Source organism: Oncorhynchus kisutch, linkage group LG5 (assembly GCF_002021735.2).
Source record: "Oncorhynchus kisutch isolate 150728-3 linkage group LG5, Okis_V2, whole genome shotgun sequence".
Taxonomy (NCBI): domain Eukaryota; kingdom Metazoa; phylum Chordata; class Actinopteri; order Salmoniformes; family Salmonidae; genus Oncorhynchus; species Oncorhynchus kisutch.
In genome coordinates this window covers 40,970,749-40,987,769 of record NC_034178.2, presented here as the reverse complement: position 1 = coordinate 40,987,769, position 17,021 = coordinate 40,970,749, and the positions used below count along the sequence as shown (strand labels likewise).

Sequence of the window (17,021 nt, the reverse complement as noted above, 5' to 3'; positions counted from 1 at the left end):
CCAACCTTTGAGCAAAAATATATGCTTAAAAGGGGGATTGGGGACATAGTGGTATAGTTCCAGGAATGACTGTGCACGTTATCATCCCAATTCGGACTCATTTAAATCCTCCTTAGGAATAGATTTATATGACAAATATCTGTAGCTCATAAACTGACTCACAAAGAAGAACCTTATGTGGTCCTCTTCTTTGGCATTTAGATTTTCTAATGTAATACTAAGTAGGGGAAAAACATACAGCTATGACTAACTAGTGTTCCCTCAAAGAGGGAAACAAGGTACAGCACACCTATGGGGGAGTTTGAGTGCTAGCTACTGCCTAACCAGAAGCCCCGCCCTCCACAGGTGGTAAACTTGAGGCACTGATTCATTCCTTCAATTCAGTTCCTCTCTTCACCAAGCCCAAGAACAGGTGTTGTACCTCGTTTTCCTCCTTCAGGGACCTGTAGTTATAGTAATATCGGTATGTTCCCTTTTAGTAGGTCAACTTGGTACAATAGCTATGGGGACATGAAATCAAGCCCTAAACCGACCCCAGTGGACACCAAATGAAATGGCCCATGGCAGACCACCCAGAGTTCCAACCCAACAGGTTGGTACCCGGTATTGCGCAATAAGCGCGCTGCCTAATGACCCTCTTCTGCCTCAGTCGTAAGCACACTGTGGGCTACACTAGGGTCAGTGAAATCCAAGCAATAAAACCTCAAAAGTGTGGTGATGCCTAACTCGGCGCAGCACAAATAACTCTAACAGGCAACCCTCCACACAACAATATGCCACCAGACCGCTGGTGGTGTGGGCGCATACACCATTAGGTAATCCCTGCCTTTTGCTGTCATATGCCAGAGAAAATAGCCTCCACAATCCAGTGGGAGAGACGCTGCTTAGCCGGATTAGCAAAACAGACAACAAATTGGTCACACAAACAGACACCCCAAAAGCATCTTAAGGCTAAATTCATTGTTAGGACCTTCATAAGAGCATATTTAAATTTTCAAGCCATTTCCCAAAACCATCTTCATTAACGTTGCACTTAAAATCACTTGTAATCTGTAAACGCCTGTCTCATACAACTTGTAGAACAGCTAAGTTCTTAATTAGATCACTGTTTGCCCTCCCGCGTCCCTTTACACACAGAAAATCTCAGCTAAACAAGATTTACTAAAAAGTTTGAAATGTTTTAACAAGCGAAGCAAGGATACATTTTTTTTAATGAAACCCGAGATGATATAATAGCTCAATTAGGCTACATACATCTCTTTCACATGTGCAATCGATACATCTACCTAGTATTAAGCCATTAGGCTACCCATGATCCTCTTCAATATTTGTATCTATTAGTCCTATAGGCTTCTACTACCTGAAAATTCACACATTTCACTGTAGCCCAACCAGTAACCTAAATATTAACATATTAGGTCTATGGCAGCTTCGCTTAACGTGTAGCCTAGCCTAATTTTTTAATTGTAGAATATCTGTAGGCCTACTTGAAACTCAATTCCTGCCTGTCATTAGGCTAAACAGGGCCGGCAGCAGAACAAATCATTTGAATGGACATTTGGGAGGGCACGTTTTTTTGTATGATTTTCCTATGTATGCATGCGCCTGCTTAATTTCCAGTGGTGTAGAACAACTTTTTTAGGTGTTGGAGCACCATATACATCTTTTTTATGAAGTCATCATTTCTCAGTCAAAGTTTGTACCGACAGATGTAGCGATGTGCCCGTCCCCGGAGCCTGACCAGAAGACCACTTCGTTTGCCCCTTTTATGACGTCGTTGTTTTGGGTCGCCGGCTGGGATCCGATCCATTGTCCTGGGTGGAAGGCAGAACACAGGATCCGCTTCGGGAAAGTCATATTCCTGGTCTTAATGATGTAATGATGATGTATATTCAGTAGTTCCTCCCGACTGTATGTAATGAAACCTAAGATTACCTGGGGTACCAATGTAAGAAATAACACGTAAAAAAAACATAATACTGTACAGTTTTCTAGGAACGCGAAGCGAAGCGGCCATCTCTGTCAGCGCCGGAAGTGACCCCAATCTTTTGTCTGCACTGCATTTCTGATCAATTTGATGTTATATTAATGGACAAAAAAATCGCTTTTCTGTCAAAAAAATTGACATTTCAAACATGGACATTTCAAAAAACCCAATCTTTCGAATGGTAGTGTATGTACATATTAAAATCAACACACTACGTTTTAAGTGAGAATAGGCATTGGTCTGAGGTCAAAAAAGAAAGGAAATTCACGAGCACCACAATGCCTCTTCCACACATGCTCTACAACGGTTTTCCAGCACACAGCTTGATCTACTACAGTAGCTATGTTGGTATTGTACTTCAAACAATGTGTAGGCAGGTTGCTTAGGATTCAAACCTTCTCAAACAGCCTAATTCATACTCTTAGAGGAGGTGCTTCTACAATAATTCCTCGGCGTACACATCACTTACAAACTGAAAGGGTCCACCCACACAGAAATGGTCATAATAAGATCCTTTTTGGTCAGTTGGTACCCAACATAACAACAGGTGGTGGTTTGTTGGACACAGTAGCTCAGACAGATAGAGCCTGTCTGAATTCCTGATTTCTGTAACTATTAGCTTACCTGTGTAATATTGACAGAAGCTATATTCTGTTTTTGCAATAAAGATGATGACGCAACAATAATACATATTTACAGTAGGCCTACGTCTAAAAATGCATACAGCCAAATGATATATGTATATACTGTTTATACACAGTCAGTATCTGTTAACATGAAGAGACAAAATTGTATGCCACTCTTCTCAGGATATTGAATGAGGAAATGTCCATGTGTGATATTCGGCGTAATCCCAATATCATATATGTCTATAAGACACATCTGTATTCGGTATTTGTCAGAATACGGTGCATATCCACAAAATATGCATTGAAAATGGTCTGTATTCTGTATAATCTCAAAAATGTGTCATGTAAAGAGACATCCCCTGATAATGACCCATTTCGATATCTCCATGTGATCCGACCACGGACCCAGATCCATAATGTTAGCACACACAAGCGATGGAGCTCTTCAATATGCTGTCATAAATACAGGCAGAAAATGGCCTTCAATATCTTCCTTCCAGTGGATTTTATGTGGCAGTCAAAACTAATTTGTTTTGTAGAGAATAACAATTCATCCATAGAGGCTGCCAGGAGGCGTTAAAGAATCTGTGGTCAAAAGCTTGAAGTGCTTTAATTGTCTCTCATGCTGGTTTCTCTGCATTTTTAGACACTACAAGAACACTGTGTTCGCCCTCCATTATACTGCCACTCACACTTTGAGACTACCTGTTGGTGTTGTTGTTAGGGTCCCCAAGAGACTCATGCGATACATTATCATCATAATGCTCTTTCTGTTTCAGACATTTTAAACTGCAGCTACAGTATCTGCTTTACAGGGACACCTCGTGAAATGACTACAGGTTCTGGAAAGGATGAGAAGATAATGTAGAAACAAAAGAAAATGTATGCTAACACACTGGTGAAAACCTTTTATTTGAATATTTCAAACATCAAATGAATGTCAAGCAACATAAATATGTTTAGTAAGAAAAAGCTTTACATGGATACTCAATAGACTTTGTGCAGTTATGTTGGGCATCGGTCAACGGACATAATCTCAGTCTGAAATTTACAGAGATTTACATACCGTAGGTGCAAGCAAATAAAGCAATCAATAACGGCTAGAAAACAATGCAATTCCTGAAATAATCACCAAACAATACATTAATGTTTTCCTGTTTTTCACAGAAAGGGAATAAATATTGATTTACATGAAATTACACACAATTTCTAAGTCGAAGGACAGCTGTGCTACATATGTACATTCAATTATTTGACCAGGTGAAATACACATGGGGAAGTGTTGACATACACAATAAATTAAGGGGCAGGACTAGGTGGTTATGAATACATAACTGCAGTTGACATAAGTCAATGTCACAAAGGTAAATATGGGATAATCAATCATTAGAGTTAATTATCATGTGCAACCAAGTCTCTCATTTACATACCCCTAAATCAGTTGTTTTCAGATAAATGTTTATGCTATGAGGATTTATGCTGTTTCAATAACAAGTTCACATATCACCTCATGAAATATTTACTTATCCAATTGTGCACAACGTATCATCTGCTCATTAGTCAAATCCACCTCCTGACAGACATACACATTAAACCAGACATGGGACCAAGTCACAATTTAGGAAGTCCTAAGCAAGTCAAGTCTTAACCTTCAGTCTCAAGTCAAGTTTCAAGTAATAATGGGCAAATCTCAAGTCAGGTCCCAAGTTCCAGAGATCAGGTCAAGTCACAAGTCCCTAATTTGGGGTTTTGAGTCAATAGTTAAAGGGATACTTCAGGATTTTGGCAATGAGGCATTGTATCTACTTCCCCAGAGTCAGGTGAACTTGTGGATACCATTTGTATGTCTTTGCGTGCAGTTTGAAGGAAGTTGCTAACTAGCGTCATAGATTTAAAAAAAATCTTTGCTGGAACTAGTGCAATTGCTAACTAGCATTTAGCAGATACCAATAGACTTCCAGTCATTGTGCTAACACTAGCTAGCATTGGCTTACAAAACTACCTCTAACTTACTTCCTACTGGAAAATGGTATCCACGAGTTCATGTGACTCTGGGGAGGTAGATTGCCAAAATCCCAAAGTATCTATTTTTATACCAATTTTATACCAATTTGTTTTATACCAATTTCAAAGCAATTTTTTAAATCAGGATATTTACTGTTTTCCTTACACTAGACCTACTAGTACAGTACATAGGCCTACATATTAAACTTCACAGATCATTAACTTAATGTTTTTTTATCATCATTACTAATAAAAAGGCCATCCAAATGATGATGTACAGCTACTGTTGATAGTACAACTACAGTTTGACTTATTTTATGAAATCTCCAATTACAATAAAGTGTTGTTTTTCCCCTACCCACTGAATGCACATTGAGAGGTCTGTGGATGGCTGAGAATTAACATTCACAGAAACTCAAGCTCAGAGCTCATATTTTCAAGCGACAAGCATTGAAATATAGGACAGTGCTCTATTCTTCCCCTTGCCTTTCCGCACTTGCTGGTGCAGCGGCGCTAGGCAGAACAGAATTTAACCAATACGATTCTCCGCTTTGAGCAATGGAATTGCCGTGAATGTTCACTGTGTACGAAACATTAGGAACACATTCCTAATATTGAGTTACACCCTCTTTTGCCCTCAGAACAGCCTCAATTCATCAGGGCATGGACTCTACAAGGTGTCAAAAGCAGCATTGCAGTTCTTGACACACTCAAGCCGCTGCACCTACTACCCTGTTCAAAGGCACTTCAATCTTTTGTCTTGCCCATTCACCATCTGAATAGCACACATACACAATAATTGTCTCAAGGCTTAAAAATACTTATTTAACCTGTCTATTCTCCTTCATCTACATTGAACAGGTGACATCTAAGGGATCATATCTTTCTCCTGGATCCACCTGGTCAGTCTATGTCATGAAAAAAGATTTTGTACGCTCAGTGTATGTTCACGGTGTAATAACAGAATTTAACAGGAAATTAAGTGTCCAAGTCACGTGATTCGAGTCTACATCTCTGCATTAAATATGAAATATGATTAAAAAGCAGTAGCAGTGAAGTCAGAGTCTACCACGCACAAATGTTTACTTGTCAGTGTTGTGATCTCTGTGTTCCCAATTGGAGATAACAGGGGAGTGAGGGAGTTGTGGTCACTGGGCCTGGCTTGGGTCTTAGGAACTGGGCCCGAGGGGACCAGCAGGATCTTGGCGGAGGGTGTGAAATCTTTTCCAGCAGTGGTGTCTTCTGTATGGGTGCAGACGAGATCCCAGAAGCATTCCCGGAAGCGTGTGGAGAGCAGGTTATAGATAACGGGGTTGACTGCAGAGCTGAGGTAGAAGAGGATGCCTGAAAGGAGGTGCACACACTGGTACACGGCTTGGTTGAGGTCTGTCCAGACAGACCACTGCATGATGCAGCTCCACAGGATCCGGTCAATGTGGAAAGGTGCCCAGCAGATGGCAAACACCAGCACGACCACAGCTACATTACAACAGACAGTGAAAATAGGAGTAAGACAGTAAGGGACATAGATGGAGGATGAATTAAGTGACGTGTACAGAGAGAGAAAAGGGGGCAACAACAGTCAGGGTGGGAATCCTGTTCGGTGTTCCCTGCAAAACTTGGTCCTCATAAAACTGAGACAATGTACTCATATAACTAGGGCTGGCACAATTAATGTGTAATCGTGTAACCGATGACTATGGATGAAAGCTGTCATGAAATAAAATAGCAGCCATAAATGTAATTTAAATTTTTTATTTAAAGGGTTTGCTTTTTGTTTTTGGAGAATTAATCGCTGAATGAAAACTGGAGGGCTGGGAATTTGTGCGGTTGAGTTGAGCAAGTTAGGTCTCCTAAAAATATTTTCAGTTAGAGGTTTGATGATACTTCCAACTAGGCACACTACATCATTTCAACGTGGAAATGTGGGTAATATTTGGTTGAGACATTAATCAATGAGATTTCAACCTTTAGTCATCCATTCAAAAAGACAACCAGAAGTTTGTTGAATTCCCAATGTGTTCGATATGAGGTCCGAAACATAATTTCAATATGAGGTCCTAAACATAGCATGAAAGTGCATCCTTGTAGCTGTGTGGTCAAAATGTTAGTCAAAATGTTTGCCTTTGGGTAAGTTGAGCCAATGGTTGAGCCAATGGCAAGTAGAGCAAAGTTAAGTGTTTTCTTTCCAGGTGTAATGCAAGGCGTTATCACTGGGTTCTAAAATACAGTAACAACAATGCCTGGTCTATGTTTAAAGTGTTTTTAAAAAGTGCAAACGTGTTTGTTACGAGTATGTTTAAAATTATTAAAAGACAAAAAGTGAATGTGTTGATTTGTGTTTGGAAAAAAGAAAAGTAAAGAAACATCTCAACTTACTCCATACCCGGGAGTAAGTTGTGACGAGACCATGTTTTTTGGACAAGCTATGTTTTCAAAACTGCAATGTTTACTTGAATTCTGATTATTTCCAGGGATACACAACATCCTGAAATATACGTAGATATATTTGTTAGAAAGAATACTAGATTTCCTTTGACAGAGTGATACTGATTGTAAAAAAATGGCAGAACTTATCCCATTCTCCCCTACTAAAATATATATTTGTATATTATTATTGTGCCTCAGAGAAAGAGATTTTGTTCAACAAGTATTTATTTTTTTAACAAAAAATATAGGGGTCAAAATTATTGGCACCCCTGTTTTCAATACCTTTCAATACCTTACCTTGCTATCAGGGGCATCAGTTGGGTATGGTAGGGTATGGCAGTTGCCAAACCCTACCTCAAGACCAAAAATGTAAAGTTAGCAAAAAAAGTAGATTCAAATCATTCAATCCCAATTAAAATGCGATTTCAGATTAGCATATTCATTGGTTGGCTTTAGGATCATGCGGAGCATCACTCAGAGAGCAGCTGCCAGCCTGCTGCCTTTTTCTCTCACTTTTAGAAAGCAGAGACAGTGCCAATTTGCCGGTCAGCCTTTTCGGCAGTGTGCCCATTGCTTTGAATGAATGTAATGTTGGCATTTGAGCTCGGCCTTGTAAGCCTTGTTGTAATCTGATAGCCACAGGTTAATTGAATTCAGAGGTGGGGGAGCCCTCCTTTTTGGTTACCATATCGAAACCAAAATATATTTTATTGCTATTAAAATATTGGTTGTGTTAGCTGTAGGTTTTTCATTAATTTGCCCAGTAGGTTAGTGAAATTATGGTTTCATGTATGGAAATAAACATAGCTGAACACCTTGCTATTTAGAGCATTTCCCCAAAATGCATGTCCTGTTTTTGGCTTCAAAGACAAAAGCAATTGCAGGCAATAAGAAATGTGCATTGTCATACAGTGACAGAATGATAATTGAGATAATGCAAATCATTAATAACTTCTTATTTGGGGTGAATGTTGTTACCCTCCTACTGTAGGCCTTCATCATCATTCTCTGTCTGCATCCCTAATCCTTACCTGTAGCCTACCTGCCTCTGGTATAATCCATTTCCACCTCTCACTATCAGACTTGCTTAATCATTTCCCTGAATTAAAATGATATAATCTAACAGATCTTGCTGGCCACACCACTGTGTGTAAGGATAACGGCACTGAGCGAGAATACATTGGGAGGGATCTTAGACCATTGCTCCATACAGAATCTTTTCAGATTCTTAATTTCTGGTCTTATGGGGTGCCCTCTTCAACTCAAACCATAGGCTTCCAATGGGGTTCAAGTTTGGAGACTAAGTTGGCCATTGCACAATGTTGATTTTGTGGTCAATTAACCATTCTTTGTAGATGTTGATACGTGCTTGGGGTTATTGTCTTGATGGAAGATCCAAATTTCCTGGCAGAGGCAACAAGGTTTTTGGCTAAAATGTCCTGGTACTGGGTTAGGTTCATGATGCCATTGACCTGAACAAGTTCCCCAGGACCAGTGGGTGAAAAATATCCCCATAACATCAAAGATCCCACCACCATAATTTACAATAAGTATGGGGTTATTTTTTATACAGTATATGAGTCCTCTTTTCGACGTCAGACCCACCACTGGAGTACGTGGCCAAAGAGCTCTATTTTCATGTCATCCAACAAATGTAAACGCCTGGATTTTGCTAAATGGTATTGGCGCTTGGATTGGAGCCAGTGCTATGGTCAGATGACATGAATATAGAGCTCTTTGGACAAATACAATATACCTCAATATAGCTCAGTATTTGTATTATTCATTTTATACAGTCTTTTTTGCTCTTCTTTATCAACGGTGCCAATAATTTTGGACCTGACTGTATATTTGGACGGGAGCTAAAATCCAGTTATAATACAACAAAAAGTACATTGTGTGTGTTCTTATTGCTTTGGCTGAACTGCTTTCAGTGGGGAAAGATTGATTTGGTACCCTGCTTCCATGATTTAAGTTGAAAACGTCACCTTCCCATGTGGACCATTGCCGCCAGGAGCGGAGGAGAGGAGAAAATGTGAGTCATGTTGTTCCTTTTGCTATTCAAAAGATTATAACGGTGACCGAGGTCACTTGCCTGACCAATTTGACTGAAGACGGGACAGCCGAGCATTCATGCGGTTGAGTTTGTTTCCGTGGTAACATGGACTCTTTACAATGTGATGAAACTTTGTTGTAGCAAACAAGTCATTGGTTGCCTAGGCAATGCCCCCCTTCCTGCGGCAGCAGCACATACCTTATCACAGAGTAACGTTTCACTGTGGTTACGTAGGTCGTACTCCCTCAAAAAAAAAAAAATCAGTTGAAAGTCTAAGTTATGTTTACCGTAGTAGTGATGCTTGTGACTGTGACAATGGTTAGACATGGAAATGGATGCAGAACTCACCAAGCATCTTGGTGACTTGTCTCCTGCGCACTTGCTCCACATGGATTCTCCAGCTGATGTTAGCGCTACAGTTCTTCCTCATCGTCCCCCGGGAGAGGTGTCGCTCCCTGCCCAGCTTGATACCAATCCCCAGGTACAGCCCGCTGATCACCGTCACGGGAACAATGTAGAAGCATGCGGTGGTGATCAGAATCACCAGGTTGTAGATCCACGGGGAACCTATCAAACTGCATATGGCTGACTCTGCCACCTTCTCCGGGAGATTCAAGTAGTAGATGCCATGCAGGGAGGTGTTAGGGATGGCACAAACCAGGGACAGCACCCATACAGCACTGATGACACGCTTGGCATGCTTGTTGGTGGCAACATAGCGTGTTTTTAGTGGATGGACCACTGCGATATACCTCTCCACACTCAGCACTGTCACATTGAGGATGGAGGCAAAGCATACAGTCTCGAAGAGGAAAATCTTGAAGTAGCAGACTCCCTCTCCGAAGGGGAAGGGGTAGTTCTGCCACAGGTCGTAGATCTCCAGGGGCATCCCAAAGAAGAGCACCAGGAGGTCTGACACAGCCAGGCTGAACAGGTACAGGTTGGTGGGGGTGCACATCTTCTTGTGTTTGGATATCACTGTGCATGTGAGCAGGTTGCCAGACACGCCCAGGAGGAAGATGAGCAGGTAAACCAGGGAGATAGGGAGAAAGACGGGGGAGCGCTTCGGCCCTAGAACTTCCAGTAGTCTGTCTTCAATGGACTTGGTTCCAGTGTCATTTCCTGTAACATTTAGCAACGTGATGTTACAGAACATGCCATGCTGTTCTGAGATGTTGGAAAGAGAATCCAGGCAGTACTTCTCCATTTCAGAGTAGGGGCGTGTAGTAAGTGGGAGTAGAGAGGACGGGATCACTGGTAATGTCGGCACATCGTTTGCATATGTCTGAGAGACTTCATTCCATACAGATAGAAATACAACACCTAGAGAAACACAGCAACCATTTATATTACAGTATATTACTTTCTGCTAAATAATTTCTTGCTAATAATCCTAATTCTACATGAGGTGATGTAAAAGCTTTCAAATGATGACTGAGACATCTCAGTAAAGCCTCACAAGAGATTTCTGTTTTGCATGATTGTCTTGACTTAAGGCCATAAATTCAATTACATTTTTATGTTGGTGGTATGAAACTTTGAAACAAATGAATGTAGTGCATGGAGGCACTCATTACCTGATATTATACAATGAAGGGGTAGTACAATCAATTTCACCAAGCTCAGTTTATTGATAGTCTATGGGCTTTTGTCATGCATAACAGTACCATCTGCTTTCTGCTGTCAGTTATGGTGCTGAATCACAGCTGTGCAGCTTGGGTAAATACAGAGCTGATCAGATTCAACCAGGTATAACTGTCAATTATGAATTAACATCACAAAAACACACTTTGGCTCTTACTGTAATAGTACATTGGTAGATTCACCCGTGTGTATAACATGAGTGCTGTAGAATATCTTGTGTGTATAACATGAATGCTGTAGAATATCTTGTGTATCCACAATTCTCATGTTTGTCACATTTATCTACTGCATTCTGTTCTGTGCAGAAACATGTACACTATATATGCAAAAGTATGTTGACACCCCTTCAAATTAGTGGATTTGGGTATTTCAGCCACACTCATTGCTGACAAGTGTATAAAATAGAGCACACAGCCAAGCAATCTCCATAGACAAACATTGGCAGTAGAATGGCCTTAATGAAGAGCTCAGTGAATTCCGATGTGGCACCATCATGGATGCCACCTTTCCAACAAGTCAGTTTGTCAAATTTATTCCCTACTAGAGCTGCCCAGTTCAACTGAAAGTACTGTTATTGTGAAGAGAAAATGTCTAGGAGCAACAACGCCTCAGCCACGAAGTGATAGGCCACACAAGCTCACAGAATGGGACCGCCGTCTTTCCTCAGTTGCAACACTCACTACCGAGTTCCAAATTGCCTCTGAAAGCAACGTCAGCACAAGAACTTATCGCCAGGAGCTTTATGAAAGGGGTTTCCATGGCCGAGCAGCCGCTCACAAGCCCAAAATCACCATGCGCAATGCCAATCGTAGGCTGGAGTGATGTAAAGCTAGTCCCCATTGGACTCTGGAACAGTGTTGGAGTGTTGAATCTAGCAGTCCTACGGACTTATCTGAGATCGCTACCTCCCCCAATGCAGGGTTCTAACCTCAAAGTTTGGTGGAAGAGGAATAATGGTCTGGGGCTGTTTTTCCTGATCCGGGCTAGGCCCCTTAGTTCCAGTGAAGGGAAATCTTAACGCTACAGCATACAATGACATTCTAGATGATTCTGTACTTCCAACTTTGTGGCAACAGTTTGGGGAAGGAACTTTCCTGTTTCAGTATGACATTGCCCCCATAAACAAAGCAAGGTCCATACAGATATTGTTTGTTGAGATCGGTGTGAAACAGTGGAGGCTGCTGAGGGGAGGAAGGCTCATAATAATGTCCAGAATGGATTCAATGGAATGGCATGAAACACATGTTTTGGGGGGTTTTCATGTGTTTGATACCATTCCATTCACTCCATTCTGGGAGTGGTGGAAAAAAGTACTCAATTGTCATCATTGAGTAAAATTAAAGATACCTTAATAGAAAATGACTCAATTAAAAGTTAAATTGACCCAGTAAAATACTAATTGAGTAAAAGTATTTGGCTTTAAATATACTCAAGTAGCAAAAGTAAATGTAATTTCTAAAATATACTTACGTAGCAAAAGTACAAGTATACATAATTTCAAATTCCTTATATTAAGCAAAGCAGATGGCCACACTTTCTAACATTATTTATGGATAGCCAGGTACAAGCTCCAACTCTCAGACATCATTTACAAATGAAGCATGTGTTTAGTGAGTCCGCAAGATCAGATGCAGTAGGGATGACCAGGGATGTGTGTGAATTAGACAAAAAAAAATGTAAGTACTTTTGGGTGTCAGGGAAAATGTATTGATAATTGTCTTTAGGAATGTAAGTGAAGTAATATAAAAAATACTAATAGTAAAGTACAGATACCCTAAAAAAAACGACTGAAGTAATACTTTAAAGTATAAAGTACTGAAGTACTTTACACAACTGTATTCTGCCCATTATTATGAGCCGTCCTCCCTTCAGCAGCCTCCACTGGTGTGGAAGAACTTGACTGGCCTGCACAGAGCCCTGACCTCAACCCCATCAAACACCTTTGTGATGAATTGGAATGCCGACTGTGAGCCAGGCCTAATCACCCAACATCAGTGCCCAACCTCACTAATGCTCTTGTGGCTGAATTGAAGCAAGTCCCCGCAGCAATGTTCCAAAATCTAGTGGAAAGCCTTCCCAGAAGAATGGAGGCTGTTATAGCAGCAAAGAGGGGTTCAACTCCATACTAATGCCCATGATTTTGGAATGAGATGTTCGTCGAGTAGATGCCTACATACTGTTGGTCATGTAGTGTATGTGAATGATGTTAGCTAATTAAAATAAAAAGCATTCTTCATTATATCTTATTACTTACTTCTTGAACTCAATTCGAAATAATGGTTCTTAATTGTCGACTCAAAAAAAAAGCAACCAACTTTGTTCAAGACTACCATTACTGTATAATGTAATTTGAGAAATGTTTGTAGCTCAGTAGAATTTTAACACTCACCTTTGATGCCTGTTCAGAGCTGCTAAAGATTGCTCTCAGAGAAAATGAAGTCCCTCTTGAAAAAGTCTGGACAAGCTTTTAAGAAATTGCAGGTGGTGAATGGAAATGAGATAAGTCATCCCCTGCAAGAAAACTTGACTGAAGACGGGGATAAACTGCTCCTTGGGTACCTGAAGCAAAGGGGCTGATGTACGCAGCATGCGATAGAGAGAGAGAGGGGAGGGAGGGTGTTCAGTGGGTGTCTGTAGCCATACTTTTTGTTTATTCATTTACTTACGCAACTGTAAGTCATTTGAGAACATGTTGTCATTTATGAATGTGCTAATGATGACACCTGCTAATAACATTGGAACTGTGCCGTGGCAGCATGTCTGAAGAGAGACATGGTTAGATCAACCGTTGTGACCTAAAATGGTTTGGTAACAGCACTTGAAAATGTTTTGCAGTACAAAAAAACATAAAAACACATAATGCCTTATGTAGCCTAGACTATATGCCCTTCAAGTTGGCTAAAGTGTTCTCCTATGGAGAACTTGCAGCATTTAAGAATCAAATACTTTACCTCATGATGACAACAACAACAAAAACACTTTAAAAGGTATTTGCACTTTGAGTAAGTGGTTTTACAAAATGTTATTTTGTGTTTATGGACATCATTTGTGCTTTTCTCCATTTGGACCATCCTGTATCTTTGGACCATTTAAGACATTTCAGTGCCCGTTGGTGGTGCATTAATTAATCACAATTTAATGTAATCACTGCTCCATTTCTGAGATTTTTTAAGATGCAGTGTTTTGAGAGATTTCTTGCCTTAAGTCAAGTCTCTCAGAGAGCACTTTAGCTTTATGCCCATGTCATATCTGTATGCATGAGCTGTGGCAACAGGAGTTACATGGTGTTTTCTTGCCAATGACCTTAATCACATCGTCTGGTTTTATGTTGTTTGGGGTGTACAAAGCCAGTATGTACGCTGCATGCACAGAACTGGTCAAAAGTTCAGGTTATCTTCAATTCAGGTCCCAACTTCCTTGGGTGTATTGGCGCTGCTTACTGTGCCCTCTGCAGGGTGTGGATTTCAGGTTGACCAGGCCTGAGCCAAGTGGCTTGTCCACTGCTTCTCCATCTTCAGACACAGCAACTGCAGATCTTCTTTCACTGAGCTGCTCTTATTCCCAGAAACATCTGTGCCCTTCACAGTGATTGACCTGGAGCACCTGTCATAAGAGACACCTGTCATAACCTCTTGACCCACCTTCCACTATGAAGCAATTAACCTTCCATCCCTTGTCCATGCACTACAGGCTCTACAGAGGGTAGTGCATACGTCCTAGTACATCACTGTGGCAGAGCACCCTGTCATCTAGGGAAGCTACCATCCCCCTGGGCATGGTGACGCAGGGGGGTCACGAGGAGATAATCAGTCTCTTCCTCATTGACTCTCCTGCGTTTCCCGTGGTACTAGGCCTTCCATGGTTAGCTCGTCATGACCCCACCATTTCATGGCAACAGAGGGCTCTCACGGGGTGGTCGCGAGAGTGCTCAGGGAGGTGTTTAGGAGTTTCCGTTGGTGCTACTACGGTGGAAAGTCCAGACCAGGTCTCCACGATGCGCATTCCCCCCCGAAAATGCCGATTTGGCTCTCGCCTTCTCCAAAAAGAAGGCGACTCAATTGCCACCCCATTGACGGGGCGATTGTGCAATAAATCTCCTGGTAGACGCTGCACTTCCCAGGAGTCACGTGTGAGGCGGAGACGGAGGCTATGGAAACAAATGTCTCCGAATCCCTGCATCAGGGGAACATTCGGTCCTTCACCCGCCTCCTCAAGTTTATTTTTTGTGAAGAAGGAGGGAGGTCTGCGCCTGTGTATTGACTATCGAGGTCTAAACCAGATCACTGTGAGGTATAGTTACCCACTACCGCTCATCGCCACAGTGATTGAGTCAATGCATGGGGCGCGCTTCTTCACCAAATTAGATCTCAGGAGCGCTTACAACCTGGTGCGTATCCCGGAGGGAGACAAGTGGAAGACGGCGTTCAGTACCACCTCAGGGCATTATGAGTACCACGTCATGCCATACGGGTTAATGAATGCTCCATCAGTCTTCCAAGCCTTTGTAGACAGGCAGGGTGTAGTGGTGTATATTGATGACATTCTAATATACTCCGCTACACGTGCCGAGCATGTGTCCCTGGTGCGCAGGGTGCTTGGTCGACTGTTGGAGCATGACCTGTACGTCAAGGCTGAGAAATTCCTGTTCTTCCAGCAGAGGGTCTCCTTCCTAGGGTACCACATTTCCACCCCGGGGGTGGAGATGGAGAGTGACCGCATTTCAGCCGTGTGTAATTGGTCGACTCCCACCACGGGGCCGACAGAGATGGCCGCCTCGCTTCGCGTTCCTAGGAAACTATGCAGTTTTTTGTTTTTTTTACGTGTTATTTCTTACATTGGTACCCCAGGTCATCTTAGGTTTCATTACATACAGTCAAGAAGAACTACTGAACATAAGAGCAGCGTCAACTCACCATCAGTACGACCAAGAATATGACTTTCGTGAAGCGGACCCTGTGTTCTGCCTTTCACCCAGGACAACGGAATGGATCCCAGCCGGCGACCCCAAAAAACGACTTCGTAAAAGGGGAAAACGAAGCGGTCTTCTGGTCAGACTCCGGAGACGGGCACATCGTGCACCACTCCCTAGCATTCTCCTTGCCAATGTCCTGTCTCTTGACAACAAGGTTGATGAAATCCGAGCAAGGGTAGCATTCCAGAGGGACATCAGAGACTGTAACGTTCTTTGCTTCACGGAAACATGGCTCACTGGAGAGACACTATCGGAGACGGTGCAGCCAGCTGGTTTCTCCACGCATCGCGCCGACAGAAACAAACATCTTTCTGGTAAGAAGAGGGGTGGGGGCGTATGCTTTATGGTTAACGGGATGTGGTGTGGCCAAAACAACATACAGGAACTCAAGTCCTTCTGTTCACCTGATTTAGAATTCCTCACAATCAAATGTAGACCGCATTATCTACCAAGGGAATTCTCTTCGATTATAATCACAGTCGTATATATATTCCCCCCCAAGCAGACACATCGATGGCTCTGAACAAACTTTATTTGACTCTTTGCAAACTGGAATCCATATATCCAGAGGCTGCATTCATTGTAGCTGGGGATTTTAACAAGGCTAATCTGAAAACAAGACTCCCTAAATTTTATCAGCATATCGATAGCGCAACCAGGGCGGGAAAAACCTTGGATCATTGTTTTTCCAACTTCCGCGACGCATATAAGGCCCTGCCCCGCCCTCCTTTCGGAAAAGCTGACCACGACTCCATTTTGTTGATCCCTGACTACAGACAGAAACTAAAACAAGAAGCTCCCGCGCTGAGGTCTGTTCAACGCTGGTCCGACCAATCTGATTCCACACTCCAAGACTGCTTCAATCACGTGGACTGGGATATGTTCCGTATTGCGTCAGACGACAACATTGACGAATACGCTGATTCGGTGTGCGAGTTCATTAGAACGTGCGTTGAAGATGTCGTTCCCATAGCAACGATTAAAACATTCCCAAACCAGAAACCGTGGATTGATGGCAGCATTCGCGTCAAACTGAAAGCGCGAACCACTGCTTTTAATCAGGGCAAGGTGACTGGAAACATGACCGAATACAAACAGTGTAACTATTCCCTCCGCAAGGCAATCAAACAAGCTAAGCGTCAGTATAGAGACAAAGTAGAATCTCAATTCAACGGCAGAAACAAGAGGTATGTGGCAGGGTCTACAGTCAATCACGGATTACAAAAAGAAAACCAGCACTGTCACGGACCAGGATGCCTTGCTCCCAGGCAGACTAAATAACTTTTTTGCCCGCTTTGA

At 42.1% G+C, this 17,021-nt stretch overlaps 1 protein-coding gene across 1 annotated transcript; it reads right to left on the bottom strand.

Annotated features, from left to right (window-relative positions):
- Positions 1-5,566: 5,566 nt before the first annotated feature.
- Positions 5,567-10,424, bottom strand: LOC109890202 (neuromedin-U receptor 2). The gene is made up of 2 exons (XM_031825088.1): positions 9,455-10,424; positions 5,567-6,099 (listed from the first exon to the last, which is right to left on the bottom strand). Exons 1-2 carry the CDS (start codon positions 10,311-10,313, stop codon positions 5,657-5,659), a joined length of 1,302 nt encoding a protein of 433 aa, XP_031680948.1. The 5' UTR covers positions 10,314-10,424; the 3' UTR covers positions 5,567-5,656.
- Positions 10,425-17,021: the final 6,597 nt, after the last annotated feature.